This window comes from Geotrypetes seraphini, chromosome 6 (genome assembly GCF_902459505.1).
Source record: "Geotrypetes seraphini chromosome 6, aGeoSer1.1, whole genome shotgun sequence".
NCBI classification, from domain to species: domain Eukaryota; kingdom Metazoa; phylum Chordata; class Amphibia; order Gymnophiona; family Dermophiidae; genus Geotrypetes; species Geotrypetes seraphini.
Genome location: NC_047089.1, coordinates 141,469,028 through 141,489,098, shown reverse-complemented (window position 1 = coordinate 141,489,098; position 20,071 = coordinate 141,469,028). Strand labels below are relative to the sequence as shown.

The following is a 20,071-nucleotide window of genomic DNA, read 5'->3' as shown; positions in this document are numbered from 1 at the left end:
AATGAATCTAGATAATATGAAATGTTTCAGATAGCAGATGATATGAATGCAACAATTTTTCAGATAATCAGGATTTTTCTAGCTTAACACTGGAGGGAGCTATACATTTTTGAAAAATGTTTTTTCAGATTAAATTTGCAGATAAGCACTGACATATTGTGGTGGGATTATAATATTTTATATACTATAAACTAATAGTATTAATTAACTTTCAGGTAATGTTTTTATTACATTTATGTATGTGTGTGTATATATATATTAACTAATTGTTCAATTATTTTCTACCATACTGTTATATTTTTAGAAGTTAAAGCAATTAGTCCCCCTGGCAAACCAACATCTATTAAAAGATCTTCAAAACAGCCAGAAATCACAGGACAAGTCAAGGTAGGAAAAGTTATAAGAGATTGAAGAAAGAAACTTTAACTTAGATTCAAGTTTTGCATGTTAGCTAAGCATAGATAGAGAGATAGATATGACATACTGGGTAATGTGTTACTGAGTATACAGCAGTTTAACACTAGAGGGACTTCTAGAGAACATGGAAGAACTCTGAATGGAAGGGAACTCCTTGTAATGCTGGAAAAGGAAAATCCTAAATTGTCAGGAAGTGAACTCATAACCCAGACAGTCTAGCATATATACTGAGTACTTCTAAGAACTCTCTTCTTAGGGAAGCAGCCTAGGATTGAATGTAAGATCAAACATCTACTCTGTGAGGCTCATTTATGCCCCCTGTGGGGCATAAACCAGGCACTTGGACGGCTTAATCGCCAAGATGTCCAAGTGCAGATTTTCAAAACTGACTTTTTGGACCTCTTGTTAAGCTTTGTAGCTTCTGGGTGTCCATAATTCAAGAGGGGTGTGTTACGAGTAGGCTTTGGGTGTGCTTAGACTTGGAAGTCTTACAGCAATAATCAAACCTTTCCCAAGATGTCCAGGGCGGAGATTAGATGTCTGGGGCCAGACCTTTTTAAAAGCATCTAAATTCAAAAAATGGATACAAACTGACCAGATGACCACTGGAGGGATTAGATAATTGACCCCACACATTCTCCCTCAATGATCACTGACCCCTCCACCCCAAATTCTGAATGAAATAGTACCTACCTTTCTTTAGAACAGCAGCACCTGGTAGGAGAAAACAAGAAACTGTATTGTAATGATGGGCTGCAGGAAAAAGAATCCTAGCTAAGAAATTCAGGCAATATGTTTCTAGGCATTTAAACTAGAAGGTAGGGGTGGCATATGTGTGGAAGTTACTTCCGGTGGCCACAACCAGCAAAAGACAAGATTTAATGATAATAAAGATAGCAATGAAAACAACAATATTAGCAATTCCCTTCCTAGGGGTGCAACAGAAAATGAGTTGAAATTGAAAACTATACAAAAAATGAGATTGTTGAGAAATAGTACTGGAAAGCAATGACCACAAATGCCCAGAGTCTAAGCAACAAAAATCAGAATCTGCAAGCCCTGATGTTAGAGGATGATATAGATATTGTTGCTGTCACTGAGACATGGTTCAGTGATTCCCATGGATGGAATGCCAACATATCGGGCTATAATCTCTTCAGGAAGGACAGAGATGGTAGAAAAGGTGAAGGAGTAGCTCTCTATATAAAGACAAGATATCCAAGCGACTGAAATGCAGGGCACCTGGAGAAAAGGAGAAGCAATATGGATTGTTTTAAAAAGAGAAAATGGAATTTCTGTTCACTTGGGTGTTGTCTACAGATCTCCAACTCAATTGCAGCAAATTGACAAAGATCTGATTACGGATGTACAAAAGTTGGGAAAGAAAGAGGAGGTGCTGTTGCTGGGTGATTTCAACCTGCCGGATGCAGACTGGAAAGTTCCATCTGTGGAATTAGAAAGAAGTAGGGAAATTGTGGATGCCTTTCAAGGGGCTTTGCTCAGACAAAATAGTAATGGACCCCACAAGGGAAAAAGTTATACTGCATCTAGTGCTCAAAAATGGTGACAGTGTCTATAATGTTCGAGTGGGGGCCCACCTGAGAAGTAGCAATCATCATAAGGTTTGGTTCGATATAGCGGCCAAAGTTGAGGATGGCCACATATAAGAACATAAGCAATGCCTTTGCTGGGTCAGACCTGGGGTCCATCGTGCACAGCAGGCCGCTCACGCGGCGGCCCAACAGATCCAGGACCTGTGCAATAATCCTCTATCTATACCCCTCTATCCCCTTTTCCTACAGGAAATTGTCCAATCCTTTCTTGAACCCCATACTCTGCCCTTTTACGCCCTCTGGAAGCGCATTCCAGGTGTCCGCCACACGTTGGGTAAAGAAAAACTTCCTTGCATTCGTTTTGACTCTGTCCCTTTTCAACTTTTCAGAATGCCCTCTTGTTCTTTTATTTTTCTAAAGTTTGAAGAATCTGTCCCTCTCCACTCTCTCTATGCCCTTCATGATCTTGTAAGTCTCTATCATATCCCCTCTAAGTCTCCTCTTCTCCAGGGAAAAGAGTCCCAGTTTCTCCAATCTCTCAGCCTATGAAAGGTTTTCCATACCTTTTATCAGACGTGTCGTTCTCCTCTGAACCCTCTCGAGTATCGCCATATCATTCTTAAGGTACGGCAACCAATATTGGACGCAGTACTCCAGATGCGGACGCACCATCGCCCGATACAACTGCAGGATAACTTCTTTCGTTCTGGTTGTAATACCCTTCTTGATTATACCTAGCATTCTATTTGCTCTCTTAGCGGCCGCTGCGCACTGTGCCGTCGGCTTCATTGTCATGTCCACCATTACCCCCAAGTCCCTTTCTTGGGTACTCGCATTCAATAACATCCCTCCCATCGTATAGCTGTATCTCGGGTTTCTGCTTCCCACATGTAGTACTTTACATTTCTCAACGTTTAACTTCATCTGCCATCTCGTCGCCCATTCCCCTAGTTTGTTCAAGTCCCTTTGTAATTCTTCGCACCTGAATGCAATTCAACATATTACCAACAATTGGAAAAATTATAAGAATCTTAATTACACATTCTGGTGGAATTCGTTATGCCATATTTTTAAGATGGAAAGAGCAATAGCGATACAAAAAGGGACATATAATAACTTTGTAAAGATATGGGGGCCATTGGTAAAGTATTGTGATGAATAGACATCAATTCTTTTCATTTCCTTTTCTTTTCTTTTTTAGATATAGTTAGCACACTCAAGGGGAAGGGTGGATATGGAATGTAAGTTAATGAGATAGGTTATCATATGTTATATAATATAGTACATTCTATTTTAGTTGAAAATGTGATGAAGGGTGGGTGGGTGAGTGCATGGGGTTTTATTTTTTATACAATATTAGATTTTATGTGTTAGATATTATGGTGCTATATGATATATTTTGATGCACTTGTTTTATGAATTGAAAATGAATAAAGAATTAAAAAAAAAAAAATTCTTCGCAGTCCTCTTTAGTCCGAGCTCCACTAAATAGTTTGGTGTCGTCCGCGAATTTTATTATCTCGCACTTCGTCCCTGTTTCTAGATCATTGATAAATATATTAAATAGCAGCAGTCCGAGCACCGAGCCCTACGGAACACCACTCGTGACCCTTCTCCAGTCCGAGTAGTGGCCTTTCACTCCTACTCGCCAACCAATTTCTGATCCATCTCCTTCCACCCCATGGTTCTTCAGTTTCCGAAGTAGGTGTTCATGGGGTACCTTGTCAAAGCTTTTTGGAAGTCTAGGTATATGATGTATATGGGGGTCTCCTCTGTCCATCCGTTTGTTAATTCCTTCAAAGAAGTGCAATATGTTTGTTAGGCACGATCTCCCCTTGCAGAATCCATGTTGGCTGGTTATCAGAAGTTTGTTTCTCTCAAAATGTTCATCGATATTGTCTTTTATCAGTGCTTCTGCCATTTTCCCCGGAACCAAGGTCAGACTCACCGGTCTGTAGTTTCCTGGGACACCTCTTGATCCTTTTTTAAAGATGGGCGTAACGTTGGCTATCTTCCAATCCTTCGGGATCATGTCAGTTTTCAGGGATAGATTGCAAATTTGATGCAGTAGTTCCGCTGTTTCCTCCTTTAGTTCCTTCAGAACCTTGGATGGATTCCGTCCGGACCCGGAGATTTGTCAGTTTTTAATTTTTTATCTGCCTCCGTACATCTTCAAGGCTCACTTCCATGGATGTTAATTTTTCTGCTTGATCTCCATTGAAGATTTGCTCAGGTATGTTGGTTGTGTCTTCATTTGTAAATATAGATGAAAAGAATATGTTAAGTCTTTCTGCCACTTCTTTCTCCTCCTTCACCACTCCCTTCCTGTCTCTGTCGTCCAACGGTCCCACCTCCTCCCTAGCCGGCTGCTTCCCTTTAACATATCTAAAGAACGGTTTGAAATTTCGTGCTTCCCTGGCTAGCCTCTCTTCATACTCTCTTTTGGCTTTTCGAACCACACGGTGACATTCTTTTTGATACTTCCTGTGCTCTTTCCAGTTCTCCTCAGTTTTGTTCTTTTTCCATTTCCTGAATGAATTTTTCTTATTGCCTATCGCTTCCTTCACTATTGTAGTTATCCATGCCGGGTCTTATATTTGACTCTTTTTGTACCCCTTTCTGAATCTGGGGATATACAGATTTTGCGCCTCGCTCACCGTGTCCTTGAAAAAAGACCAGGCATGTTCTTCTGTCTGCCAATTCTTGGAAGTGTTCCTAAATTTCTTCCTTACCATTTCCCCTCATTGCTTCGTAGTTTCCTTTCTTGAAGTTGAAAGTTGTCGCTATAGTTCTCTTTCCTTTCGGTATTCCTACTTCAACCTTGAACTTGATCATATTATGATCGCTGATTCCCAACGATCCCACTACTTTCACTTTCTTTGCAGGTCCCCTTAACCCATTTAGGATTAAATCCAGAGTGGCATTCCCTCTCGTTGATTCTCTAACAAGCTGCTCCATGAAGCAATCATGTGTAGCCTCCAGGAATTCTGTATCCCTAGTGCATTTTGAGCTTCCAAGACTCCAGTCTATCCCGGGATAGTTGAAGTCTCCCATAATAAATGTGTTACCGTTTATTCTCGCTTCGTCTCGGCTTCCATTTCTTTATCGATATCTCCGGTTTGCCCAGGTGGACGATAGTATAGGCCCATCTTTATTTCAGGGTCTTTCCTTCCCGATATTTTAACCCATAGCAATTCCAGCTTGTTGGTTATCTCTGCTGTGTCCACTCTTGTCGATTGTATGCTTTCTTTTATGTATAGGGCTATTCCACCTCCTTTCTATCCCGACCTGTCCTGGTGATAGATCTTGTACCCCGGCAGTGCTGTATCCCATTTGTTTTCTTCATTCCACCATGTTTCAGAGACTCCAATGATGTCTATGTCCTCTGCATTGGCCATGGCTTCTAATTCCCCCATTTTGTTTCTTAGGCTCCTTGCATTAGTATATATGCATTTTAGATCCTGGTATTTTCTTGTCTTCATTTCCTTTCCCTGTGCTTCGGTCTTTAGTTTCTTCTCTTGTGCTACAATCCTTCTGATCTCCTCTTTTGGGTTAGTCAACTCCTGTAATTTGCCCGTTGTTTCTTCCCAGCCTTTTTCCCCCTTAGTATTTTCATGGGATACCTTCTTCTGAATCGTCGACGTTTGGTTGACTGTCGGCTTTCCCCTTCTTCTTAGTTTAAAGCCTGTTCTATTCCTCTCCTGACGTTGTTTGCTAGCAGTCTAGTTCCCGCCACGCTCAGGTGCAGTCCATCTCTTCTGTAGAACTTGCTCTTGCCCCAGAATGTTGTCCAGTTCCTCACGAAGTGGAACCCCTCTTCCTCACACCATCTCCTCATCCATGCATTTATTGATTGTAGTTCCTCCTGCCTTTTCGCATCAGCCCTCGGTACCGGTAGGATCTCTGAGAACGCTATCTTCTGAGTCCTCATCTTCAACTTCCTTCCCAAAATCTTGAACTGTTCTACAGCGTGCTTCTTCTATAGTCTCTCCTGCTGACTCAAAGTCCTGCGTTTCAAACTTACGGACTTTAGTAACATGGGAGAGTACCTGAAGAAAGAGCTGAATGGATGGAAAGACATAAGAGAAGTTGAAAAACAGAGGTCCAATTTGAAAGGTGCGATAACTAGAGCTACTGACCTTTATGTGAAGAAAATAAATAAAAATAAGAGAAAAAGGAAACCAATAATGGTTTTCCTAACTAGTGGTGAAAAAAATAAAGACAAAAGAATCGGCGTTTGTGAAATATAAAAAAACCTCAAGAAGAGGAGCATAGAAAGGAATATCGGATGAAACTGAAAGAGACAAGAGAGAGATACTTCTGGCAAAAGCAAGTGGAAGAGCAAATGGCTATAAATATAAAAAAGGAAGACAAAAATATTTTCAGGTACAGTGGTGCCTCACACAACGAACTTAATTGGTTCCAGGAGCAAGTTTGTTATGTGAAACGTTCGTTATGTGAAACGCGTTTTCCCATAGGAATACATGTAAAAAAAAATAATTCGTTCTGCAGCATAAAATATGCTAAGATGACATAAAAAAAGATACATTTTTGGTTATTATTTTTATTTAGATACATCTAAAAACATAATTGTTTTTTAAAACAACACACATTTTTTAAATTTAAAGACAGACTAAGTAGAGTCTAATTTTACAGTGAGAGAGGGCAGAGTCTCAGCGGCAAAAACTGGGACTTAACTGTTCATTTTTTTTTTTTCTACCGTGTTTCCCCGATGATAAGGCAGGGCCATCAAATAAGACAGCCCCCCCCTTTTTAGAAAAAAATGTAAAATAAGGCACCCCCCCCGCAAATAAGCCACCCACCGATACCTGCGCTTACCCGAATCGGGTGGTACGGTGGGTGACTCCGTGTGGTCCCTGGCACCCCCGACACGATCGGGGCAAGAGGGAGCTCAAGCCCTCTTGCCCCCCCGACTCCCCGACACGATCGGGGCAAGAGGGAGCCCAAGCCCTCTTGCCCCCCGACTCCCCGACACGATCGGGGCAAGAGGGAGCCCAAGCCCTCTTGCCCCCCCGACTCCCCGACACGATCGGGGCAAGAGGGAGCCCAAGCCCTCTTGCCCCCCCCCGACTCCCCGACACGATCGGGGCAAGAGGGAGCCCAAGCCCTCTTGCCCCCCGACTCCCCGACACGATCGGGGCAAGAGGGAGCCCAAGCCCTCTTGCCCCCCCGACTCCCCGACACGATCGGGGCAAGAGGGAGCCCAAGCCCTCTTGCCCCGCCGATTCCCCAACTCCCCGACAATATCGGGCCAGGAGGGAGCCCAAGTCCTCCTGGCCACGGCGACCCCCTAACCCCACCCTGCACTACATTACGGGCAGGAGGGATCCCAGGCCCTCCTGCCCTCGACGCAACCCCCCCCCTCCCCCCAACGAACGCCCCCCCCCAAGAACCTCCGACCGCCCCCCCCAGCCGACCCGCGACCCCCCTGGCCGACCCCCACGACACCCCCAACCCCCTTCCCCGTACCTTTCTGTAGTTGGCCGGACAGACGGGAGCCAAACCCGCCTGTCCGGCAGGCAGCCAACGACGGAATGAGGCCGGATTGGCCCATCCGTCCCAAAGCTCCGCCTACTGGTGGGGCCTAAGGCGCCTGGGCCAATCAGAATAGGCCCGGGAGCCTTAGGTCCCTCCTGGGGGCAGGGCCTGAGGCACATGGTCGGGTTGGGCCCATGTGCCTCAGGCCCCGCCCCCAGGAGGGACCTAAGGCTCCCGGGCCTATTCTGATTGGCCCAGGCGCCTTAGGCCCCACCAGTAGGCGGAGCTTTGGGACGGATGGGCCAATCCGGCCTCATTCCGTCGTTGGCTGCCTGCCGGACAGGCGGGTTTGGCTCCCGTCTGTCCGGCCAACTACAGAAAGGTACGGGGAAGGGGGTTGGGGGTGTCGTGGGGGTCGGCCAGGGGGGTCGCGGGTCGGCTGGGGGGCGGTCGGAGGTTCTTGGGGGGGGCGGTCGTTGGGGGGAGGGGGGGTTTGCGTCGAGGGCAGGAGGGCCTGGGATCCCTCCTGCCCGTAATGTAGTGCAGGGTGGGGTTAGGGGGTCGCCGTGGCCAGGAGGACTTGGGCTCCCTCCTGGCCCGATCGTGTCGGGGAGTCGGGGGGGCAAGAGGGCTTGGGCTCCCTCTTGCCCCGATCGTGTCGGGGAGTCGGGGGGGCAAGAGGGCTTGAGCTCCCTCTTGCCCCGATCGTGTCGGGGAGTCGGGGGGGCAAGAGGGCTTGAGCTCCCTCTTGCCCCGATCGTGTTGGGGAGTCGGGGGGGCAAGAGGGCTTGGGCTCCCTCTTGCCCCGATCGTGTCGGGGAGTCGGGGGGGCAAGAGGGCTTGGGCTCCCTCTTGCCCCGATCGTGTCGGGGAGTCGGGGGGGGGGCAAGAGGGAGCCAGGCGGAGAGAGGGCAGTTAAGCGCAGTGCCTGCGCGGAAGGATGCAGCTCGGGCGACTTCGTTGTGTGAAACGAAGTTCGTTGTACGAATCAAGACATAAAGTTCGTTGTGCGCAGCGTTCGCTGTGCGAGGCGTCCGTTATGCGAGGCACCACTGTATATTAGTGAAAGGAGGAAGACAAAAAATGGAATTGTGAGACTGAAAGAAGGTATGAACTACTATGTGGAGAGTGATGAGGGCAAAGCAAATGTGCTAAACAAATACCATATTTTTCGCTCCATAAGACGCACTTTTTCGCCCCAAAAAAGTGAGTGGAAATAAGGATGCTTCTTATGAAGCAAATACCAAAACCCCTCCCCCCCCCCCGTGTACCTGTTTTTAATTCCGCCAGGCCTGTCCCTGTTCCTCAGAGGTGGCTTGTATAACAGCTTGCTTCTGCAGGTCGTTGGCCCGTGTCTTATGGTGCATTTGGGATCGGGTGCCAGTCGGCATGGGGGTGGCTGCCAGAAGTGTGGCTCACTGTGCCTCTGTGGGTAATTGTGGTTCAGGATGTCTTCGGGGGTGGATTGGACAGGTGCTGCGTTCGGGCCTGACTCTGCTGCTGCTGTGTTGGGAGAGGCGTTAGTGGCCGGCGGGGAACATAGCAGGGTGGATCGGCGGGCCAGTAGGTGATGGCTCCTGGGTCAGCATTCAGAGCTGCGCATCAAGCGATGGTGGGGAGCTGGAGTTCGAGGGGGGAGTCCCTGGAGTCGATGGTCAGATGGAGAATATTGGACACAGTCCGGCTCTTGGGGTATGGCTCCTGCCGTTTCCTAACCACTGGTGCTGTAGAGGTGTGGCACGTGGCTTTCGCAGGATCTTATTGTGTGTGTCCTCACACCTGCTGTTGGGGTTGGTGCCTCCTCCAGGGGGCCTAGCTTATTTGGAGGCAAGGTGGAGATTATTAGAAATAAGGTACCTCTAGGTTGGGAGTTAAGGGCAAACCGTTGGCTAAGAAAACAGTGATGAGAAGAAAAACAGCAGAAAATATAGGCAATATCCATGCGCAAGATGTGTTAAGGACAGCAATACACACCACAGGAAAAGCACCAGCGCAAGGATGGGACACTGGAATCATTTAATGCATACCTTGGAATGTACTGTTACGTTTATAAAATGTTCTGAGAAAAAACAGCTTATGCATTTGTCTTTAAAATTTACTTGCTAGCCCTCTCTTACTTATCTCCATTGAAATCTTGTTCAGGCTAGAGATAACCCATATCATCAGGTCTTCTTAAGAAAGCCTTATCATTGGATGGTATTTTATTCCACAAAGTGCTGAAGGACTTTGATGTCCGGTTACATGATAAAGTCTGACCAATCACAGTACAGCTCTCCCTCCGTATTCGCGGTTTTATCACTCGCAATTTCGGTTATTTGTGATTTTTACCATGCTGGCTCCTCCCTCAGAATGATGTCATCCCAGCACTTTCTTCAGGGTGCAGCATTGCTGAGTGGGCACTTTTCCCCATGAAGTTTCACTTACAGTATGTCTTTCTTACCTTGTTGCTAAGGACAATGAACCACCCTTCTCTCCAAAAGAACCCTGTCAGCTGCCGCTGCCGCAACTTCCAGCTCACCACCCCTCGCTATCGCTCCGATGGCTGCAGACATCGAACCACAGTTTACCCTTCTCTCCCTCTTAGCTCCTGCACTCAACAATGACCAGAATGACACTTCGTCCATTGAACTTTCAGTTGGACTCTCGCCACAAGAGTTTGAGCTGTATGTTGCCGTTGTCAACGTTGTGCCCACATAATCTGACAGCACTAATTCCGATATATGTACAGTCATAAAGGATACTGCAGACAACCAAGAGTCTGATGATGATGGGGATACTGCTGCGGTCATCACAACTAATGAAACACCTGCAGAGATTGTTTCCTTCTCAGACACGCTGAAGTCCCTACACACGCTGCGTTGTTATCTGGAGATAAATGTATGTCACAACTATGGCCAGTTTTACAGCATCAGTAGTCAGATACATAGCCTGAATCGTGCAATCTGCATGCAGAAAACAATGACTGATTATTTCAGTAGAATGTTGATTTAAAAAAAGGTTTACAGTGTATTGCATTAGATGGAACAGTGCTGATTCTAAAACTGAACCGTGTAGAATTGTTTTACGTGTGTTTTTTTGCTGAATAAAAGTTTTATTGCATTTGACTACAGCGTACCGTGATTTTTCATGACTAAAAAGTGGTACTCTGATTAAGCGCACACTCCGTTTAAGCGTACATGGTGGTCTGGTCCGGAGGCCTTGCACTTAAGCAGAGTTGACTGTATATCAAATCCCATTACCAATTTACACTGGGTTTTACTAAACGGCACTAGAGGTTTTTTGCATGGGCCAGTGAGATAAATGCTCCTATGCTATTAGGAATTCCATGAGCATCGGAACATTTACCTCGCTGGCCCACGCTAAAAACCTCTAGCGCCTTTAGTAAAAGGAGCTCTTAATAATGCATTAATGGCAGTGTAAACTGTGATTAACTTGTAACTCATATACTTGCATATATTTTATGTACTTATTTAGTCATTATCTTTGCATATTACTATTAAACAACATTTAATTATCTTAAACTTTGTTGATGCTACTGACATTATAGCATTACTACCTTGCAATTTTTGCTTGTTAAAAATATTTGAGCTAAAATAACTATCAGTTACTGACAAATTTTCTTAACATTGCTGGGTTTTTAGTTTTTGAGATGATATGCAGCTACTATTGCCTTTGCTCTGAAATCTTGTTCATGCAATGTATGGATTCTCATTTTACCCAGTACAGACGCCTTGCCCATGATTGCATTCCAGTCTTAAAGAAATTATCTGTAAATTATCATGTTATCAAATGCAAATAATTGTTTACAAAAGTCTGTCACTATGACATCATTAACAGTAAGCCGGTACCCAATTTTTTGTCTTTTTTTTTTTTTTCTTCTCAAATAATGGTAGTTTTATATTGGGAAAATCACTGGGTGGTCACACTAAAAAGTCTATACATTCACTTTTTAAAGATCATTTGATTTCACTCAGCACATATCATAGATAGTAACAACAAATAAAGCTGTAATATTTAACATTTAAAATCCAAGTGGTTCCTGAGAAAGCAGCAAAATTTGGTTGTAATGACTGAAGAAAAGCTGAGTGGTAGGACAAATATCCAAGTCCAGGAGCTCAAAGTTATTAAAAAAAATACTATAAATTTGGCTGTTTATTCACAATTCTAATTCACATTTCCAGTTATTCTCCCAAAATATGTACACGTGTGTGTTTGTATAGTGAACATAAAGTGATAAAAAATCCAAATTTCTTTTTAAGTGTTCACACTATCACTAAGGATTGGCTGAGCAAAATATACATCTTATTTGACATTATATGTTACCAAATATGAAGGATACAGTTTCAAGTCACTGATTAGTCAAACAATATATTCAGCTAGCACTTAACTGCGTTGCTGATAATAGAAGCCAACCGAGTTTCAATTTCGGCACTGAAACTGATCTGAAATCAGAGTTCAACCATAAATGCTCAGCATATTTTGGGCTCAAATTCCTCCCCCCCTTAACTAAATGTAGGATCCCTGGCTTCTGATCCCCTGCACTGAATCCGCCACTGCCCTCCCACCACCCATAGGCCTTGTCCAGGTCTCCCTTAGTGGTGGTTGAGTGGCCTTAAGACAGAAGTGATCGCCAGTTGTACCTGCCCATTCCAGTTGCAGAGTCAAAATGGCTGCTAGGGCCTTCAATGACAGTATCTCAGCAGATATTTTGAAAGCTGAACTGGCAAGGGAAGGAGCAATCTAGAATGGCTGCTGCGATTGCATGTGAAGCTCCAATGACAGTCTCTCGGCAGATATTTTGAAAATTGAACTGGCATGGGCAGGAGCAATCCAGAATGGCTGCTGCGACCTCATGTGAAGCTCCAATGACAGTCTTTCAGCAGACATTTTGAAAGTTGAACTGGCATGGGCAGGAGCAATCCAGAATGGCTGCTGCGACCTCATGTGAAGCTCCTAAGATTCATTACTCAACTTCTCTTGAACTTCTGAAAATGTATTTTAAAAAATGTTTTATATTATTCTTATGAAGAAATACAAACAGGCAGAAAAGAATAAAGGACCCTTCTTGTACAATCCTACTTCCTGTACCAGTGAATTATTTCCCTCTACCTATCAGGACTTTGTAGGAAGCCTCAGAATTTCAGAGACTTATATCTCTCCTCCTCATACCTCATCACTGTGCCAGTATCCAGCTCGCCAGTCTTCCTTCCTATAAGCCAGGCTGTAGGAGTCTATCTTTTCTGCTCAAGTTTTCAATTTTTTTGATATACCACAAATACAACCACAGTTAGGCTAAGCAGTTTTATGTTACATAGTTTCACTGTTTTGCGTTAGTGGGTAGAGTGCAGGCTGAGTGGTTCCAGAGAGGTGCGACCGGGATCAGAGCCAGACTGAGTTCCTCTGCCAGGCATCTGCGAAGCGTGTCAGAGGGTGGTGGAGGTCTCCAGCCATGGTGGTCAGGTCGATGGGGCAGTCAGAAAATTTGAAATCCAGATTTCCAGTTCACTGAGACAAAGGATCTCCCTGTAAACTGTTGCCAGCTCTGTCTGCAGTTTCTCTCATTCAGCACATTTCACAGTGAGTACAGGCTGCAGGGTTTCCCTGTCAGTACATGCTTCTGTGGGTACAAACTAACAGCTTGAATCAGAGATTTTGGGGGGTTTCCTTACATGCCCTAAACCCCCCACCCCTAAAATCCAAAAATTTCTGTTTTTGAAGAAGTTGTCTGTGGTTTTCCCGGGCTACTTTTAGTCAAAACAGGCCCTCAGTGGCCATCTTAGATTTTTTTTTAGATTTGATTTTAAAGTTATTTTTTATACTTGCCAGCTTCATTTTTGAAAGAAAGCCCCAGGTTTAGGATGTCATGGATTCATGCCTCATTTGTGGTGGATGGCTGTCGGATGCATAGCCATATTCCACGTGAGAGGTGAAAGGCTTGCCCAGATTTGGTGCCTTAGACCTCCAAGGAGGGTCTTCTAGTGCCTTCTTCCCAACTGCCATTAAAATAGTGTTGGGGAGGGGGGACCCTGGGGAGTGCGCAGGCGACGTAATGGAGAAACGCAAGCACATCTCAGGGGATAAACCTGATAAATCAAACAAACTGCCTCCAACTGGAATGCAGGGGTTGGCTCTGGCTGCAGATGATGGGTTTTCCCCAGATTTTGTTGATATGCTTTATCAGGCATAATTGAAAAAAAAAAAAAAAGTCTCTACCTGTCTCCCTTCCACTGGTCTTCATGCCGAACACAGGAACCCTTGAGACTGTGGTCCAGAGTCTTTTCTCTTGCTTCCCCTAGGTGGTGCTGGCAGGTAGTACCCATGGTTGCGCCAGATTCACTTTATATACCTCTGCTTTTGCAGGAAGGCACGGTGGTGGCCACAGATGTGGCAGATTTGGCAGTTCTCCAGGATCCGGACATTGCGGAACCCCTGATTTGGAGGAGGATTCCACTGTGCACAGATTTTTCATACACGTGCTTATTGTGGATTTGGTCTCTGAATCTCCACAGGCATTAAAGCTGCAGTCTGAGATGCCTGTCACTGCAGAATGTTCCCTCATGAGTGACCAGAGGCCACAATCTGTCTTTTTTCCTGATCATCCTGACCTTGTTTGGATTCTTACAGACATCAAAGAGACACCTGAAGGTCTATTGCGCTGTGATTTGCCTTTAACAAGTGCTTTGTGTCCCTGAAGGTGAATGCCTCTGTGGTGCAGGTCACCAAGCGCACTTTTCTCCCTAATGTGGATTTTGTCCTTAAGAGTCTGTTTGATTTGGCAGCCGCTGATGTTCAGGTGGCATCAGCATCTTCTTCATGGCTCAGGCATGCCATTCCAAGCTGCAGCGTGATCCTGACACTGTGGTGCTTTGTGATTTCAATTTTATAATCTCAGGAGTGGATTATATGGATGATGCCTTCTATGACATTTTGAAAATGATTGTTACCATGTATGGACATGAATACTGGTAACTTGTCTTTCAGAACCTGCAGATAAACTGGTCCCGTCATGGTCGTGTTTCGTCCACATGCCGAAATTGCGCCCTATACCATCATTTTTTTACACTGCTTTACTATAGGCACCACCTATTGTACCTTTTGTTTTGCAGGTCTCCAAACCCTCCCAGTGTAATTCTTAAACTGAGTGAAGGTGATGTAATCACTAAACATCAATTTCTCCCAGTCTGCAGACTTCCAGCTTCTGTATTTGTTGCAAAACTGAAGATGATCAGCAATGTTCTTGGCAGACAAAGGTTTTTTTGCTGGATGACATGACTTCGGAACACCTTCAAACAATCTGCGACGAATTGTCCATCTGCTCAGGTTCTGAAGGTGAGATGGTAAGCGAAAACGGAGTCGGGTGGCATTGATTCGAGGAGATAACTTTGCAGTCATTACAATTTTCCGACCATTCCAGCTAGTTGATGCATGAGGACAACCACTCTGTTGCCTGGAACCAAAGGATCCAGTATCTTTCACATTTTAAGTGTAGCATGCACAACTCCAAGTGAAATTTTCAATAATGATGCAATTCTGTGATATGAGAGACCTTCATTTCATAAAGCAGTAACCTTGCCTGGGTTTCAGGACTGAGTTCTGCTCCAATTTTTGGCATATTTCTTCAGATAAAACAAACTAAAATATAATAGATTTTAAAAGAAAACACATTTGTATCCCAAAAATCAGAAATCTCAATTAAGATTGGCTGGAAATACAATTAGTGTGTTTGGTTACAGTTCAGTTATTTAATAATTAATTATTAGAAATAAAAATTATTAGAGAACTTATTAGTAAATAAAACAGCTCTGAGAGAAAAAAATAAAGTCCTATAGATTCACAATTGGTCAAATACATACAATCAAGAGAATCTACTAATCAAAAAATACAATATAATTCAAGAAAAATTCATTCCATAATTTAATAATCTGATAATTAAATAACCTCAAAACATACATATTAAATATTAAAAATATATTTCAAAACTTGAAGGAAGGAATCCAGGATTTCATGCATTCAAACATTTCCAAACAGAATGATCGTGAGCAAAAACAATGAAACATACAATCGCTAGTAGAAGTGGCTCACTTATCTTGGATCTGTTCAAACTTCAGCATAAAGTTCAGGGAAACATCAAAAAAGCCAATGAGGATCCTTCCGAGAAAAGTCAATTTTCAAAATCCATGATCCAGATATAGCATCAAAGGTAAAGTGTGAGTGCAACAAACAAGTGATATTGTGATCAAATCATGTTCAAAAGTGTTGGAAATAAATCCATCAAATAAAAAGCATAAAGCATTCCATATCCATATCCATTTCAGCTCCCTCAACATGAGCCGTGTTTCGATAATACTCTTTATCAAGAAGGGAAGAAAGCACACAAACATACCCAGAAATATAAACACACAAAATGTAAATACCACAAAATATTATTAGTTACATATATAAGCAATACAGGTAAACATCTACAAATGTGAACAGTAATTATTGTAGTATGAATTTTTCAGAAATGCTAGCATCAACCCACATAATATATGCAAGATTTTAATTCATTCACCTGTGTTCTGATGGGTTTAGTCCAAATTTCTTTAAAAAACACTGAACTATCACAATGTTTATACAGAAACATGCTTTCGAGTATACAAACATTTATTGAAGAACACCAGGAAACAAAATAGACCATTATGGCCTTAGTTTCCATAGCACAAGCCTTGGAGGGAGGGGGCCCACTCTCAGGAATTATTCACCTCAGGGAAGATAGAGAAGCCATACAGTATTTGGCACCAGGTGACATCATGCTTCAATATTGCTCAGTGACCAATATGTATATCATCCAATCAACAGTAATGACAAATGTAACAATCCAATAGAAAGTGAGTATGTAATTTGTAGCCAGGAAATACATGTGACTTTAGGCTATTGTATTATAGTATAAAAGTAGTAGCCCGGCTGGCTTAAGCCCCAGGATGGATCCATAACAGATATGCCGGCTATTCTGTATGTAATCCATTAATTCAATTTGCTGTCACTTTACTACATGTAAGCTGACTTTTGTTTATTACTAATAAATTCATATTTTATACAGCAATTGGGTTGTCGTGTGAGGTCATTCTACTACATATTGGAGGTTTAGCAACACCTTCATTGTTCACAAACTTTTGCTCCCCACTATATATTTTGTAATCCACCTTGGCTAAAAGTGGGCTAGAAATGACTAAACGGCACTAGGGAGACGCTTAGGGATGCTTAAGACCATTTCCGGACAAAACCATGCCCAGCCTTGGGTGAGATTAAGTGTTCCTACGCATCTCCCTCAACCGCGACAGTGTAGGCAGCCTGCCTTGGGTTGTTTTCTTTAGAAAACTTGCATCCCGATTGACTGGTTAGACTGCAGTAGGACGCCTACCACCGTCTACAATTGGAATGCGTTTATAGACTGGCTATCTCTCCTGCCGCGATGGCGGTCCCCACCCCCCGAATCACGGCACTTCAGGGGGAGGATCACGGCAGGGGAGATGAGGCATATCTCCTGTCGCAATCGTTGCAGTGGGGGTGGGCAGGTTGCCAGGGCCGCTGAGCTGATTGCAACTATAGGCTGCTGAGAAGACAGGGAAAATTTGAGTCTTCCTCTTAAACCCTCCTGGTTTTCTTTCACCATTTTTGGAACCTCTATACCTGGACTCCCTAAATATCCTGTTTCAATAGTATCCTCCAAGGATACCTTACACCGAGCCATCCGCTTCTGGGCGACTGTCAGCTTTCTCCCACATCTCAGTTTAAAAGCTGCTCTATCTCCTTTTTAAATGTTAGCGCCAGCAGCTTGGTTCCATCCTGGTTAAGGTGGAGTCTGTCCTTTCGGAACAAGCTCCCCCTTTCCCAGAAGTTTGCCCAGTTCCTAACTAAACTAAATCCCTCATCCCTGCATCATCAACCACGCAGAGGTAAAAGGGCGCCTAAGATCATTAGATAGATCCTTTCCATATCAAGGATAAAGATTTGGAATTAATATTAGAAAATTATTTAAAACACATTTGTTTTCTTTAAATGAGACTGTTTCTACTCAGGATTAGGTTTTAATAAGAACTTATTCTGTTGGATACAATCAAAATTGTATATTACCCTATTTGTTGGGATACATTCCATGTAAATCACCTAATTTGTAGACTTTTTCTTTTTGTAATCCACTTTGAATCATCATTGAGAACCATGCATATAATAAATATCAGAAGAGAATAGTCCTTAGTTGAATGCAGGGCATAGCACAAGAGGTAATGGTGTTAGGTTCACTGAAAAACAGTGATCATAACATGATCAAATTTAAGCTAATATCTGGCGTGAAGTCACAAAAGAAATATAGCGGCTTTTCATTTTCAAAAGGGCAACTAGGATAAAATTAGGAATTGGTTACAAAAAATCTAAAAGGATCAGCTGCAAAGGTTGGGACTTTAAATTAGGCATGGGTGTTATTTAAAAATTCCATCTTGGAAACCCAGACAGAGGTGGAAAGAAGAGCAAACGACAGCCAGCCTGGTTAAAAGGTGAAGTGAAAGAGGTTATTAGAGCCAAAAGAATATCCTTCAAAGAAAATAAAAAGGATGTGAATGAAAAAAATAAGAAGCAACATAAGCCCTGGAAAGCATTGATATAGAAGGATGAAAAAGAATATGAAGAGAAACTTGCCACAGAGGTAAAAACTCGATAGTAACAACTTTTTCAGGTACATCAAAAGCAGAAAACCTGTGAGGGAACATATGAGACCATTAGATCATGAAAGAGCAAAGAGGCCATAGCGGAGAGATTGAATGCATTCTTTGCATTGGTCTTTATGGAAGAAGATGGAAGAGATTTCAAGAGTGATGATGCAGAGAAACTGAAAGAAATCTGTGTTCTGAGCCAAATTGACATATTAAAGATCTGGACCACGTGGTACTGAAAGAACTCAGACATGAAATTGCTGATTTGCTGTTAGTGATCTGTAACTTTTCATTAAAATTGTCCATGATTCCTGAAGATTGGAGGGTAGCCAACAATGTAACACCAAATTTTAAAAAGGGTTCTGGGGTAATCCAGGAAATTACAGACCGACAAGCCTGACTTCAGCACAGAGCTAAAGAGTGGGAACTATTGTAAAGAATAAAATTGCAGAACATATAGACAAATTTGGTTTAATGGGACAGAATCAACATGGGTTCAGCCAAGGGAAGTCTTGCCTCACTAATTTGTTTCATTTCTGTGAAGGTGTGAATAAACATGTAGCTAAAGCTAAGCTAGTTGATGTATCTAGTTTTTCTGACAAAATTCATCATAAGAGACCTCTAAGCAAGTTAAAAAGTCATGGGATAAGAAGCAATATTCTGTTGTGAATTGGTTATTGGACAGAAAACAGAGGATAGAGTCAAATGGCCATTTTTTTCTCAATGAAGGAGGGTGAACAATGTGGTACTGCAGGTATCTGTACTGGGACTAATGCTATTTAACATTTATAAATGGTTTGGATGATACAAAACTTTTCAAAGTTGTTAAAACATATGCAGACTGTGAAAAATTACATGAAGACCTTGGGAAATTGAAAGACCGGGCATCCAAACGACAGATGAAATTTAATGTGGACAAATACAAAGTAATCTGGAAAAATACTCCAGATCATAATTACAGTACTTGATGATAGAGTCCACTTTGGAAGTCAGCACAAAAGAAAAAGATTTAAGATAAATAATATGCTGAAATCTTTCCAGTGTGCAGTGGTGGCCAAAAACCCCTCAAACAAACAGGATGCTAGAAATGATTAGGAAAGGCATGATATGTAAGGCTAAGGGCTAGATTCACTAGGGACACCAATTGTGTCCCAACCATTTTGCGATCACTTAGCGACCTCAACCCAATTCACTAACCTTACTCCAGACCCGATCCGCACATGCAAATGAGGGGGAGCAGGCAGTGATTCGCTAAAAAAAAATGAGGGGCACCGACTGGGCTGGCCGATCAAAAAATAAGCGACTGCTGAGGACCAGTTGCTCAGGCCCTTTCCGATTGCCCTGCTCTTTGCTGCCCTGCTCTCTGCCCCAACTGTCCTCTCCTGCTCTCTGCTGCCCTGAGATCCTGCCTCTCTGCATCTTCCCAGAGCCTGTCTACCTTGTTCGAGGCTTCTAAATATCCTTTTGTGAAGTGTTGTTCTGCCCTGATCGCCGTCCTGCTCTCTGCCCCGATCACCACCTTGTATCTGCCCCGACTCACTGCCCTGCTATCTGCCCCGACTCTTCTGCTCTCTGTCTGACTTTCCTGCTCTCTGGCCCGATCGTTGCCCTGCTTCTGCCTGATTCTCCTTGCCTTTCCCGCATTGCAAGCCCGTGATTTTAACCCACAGGTTTAAAGCAGGTTAAAACCACAGGTTCACGAAAAAGTGTAAAAACCAAAAGTAAAAAGTTTTCTTTCCAGCAGCTGTGCCGGGTATGGAGGGCCAGTGCTTGTGCAGACTAGTGCTGCCCGATTCACGATTTGAATCAGTTCACCGATTCACTTCAGGTGAATTGATTCGAATCGATTTAAATTTTTTAAAAATCGGTTCCTGATTCAGACTATCTCCCCTCGCCCCCTAAATCAGGAGCGGC

The 20,071-nt window shown here is 43.4% G+C and overlaps 1 protein-coding gene across 1 annotated transcript in view; it reads left to right on the top strand.

The window, feature by feature from the left end:
• LOC117362913 (fibrous sheath-interacting protein 2-like) overlaps window positions 1-20,071 on the top strand; it is a 655,319-nt gene that overhangs the window by 558,459 nt on the left and 76,789 nt on the right. Inside the window, exon 13 of the mRNA XM_033950005.1 lies at window positions 305-387. Coding sequence (XP_033805896.1) covers window positions 305-387 — 83 coding nt within the window. The remainder of the gene's footprint in view (window positions 1-304; window positions 388-20,071) is intronic.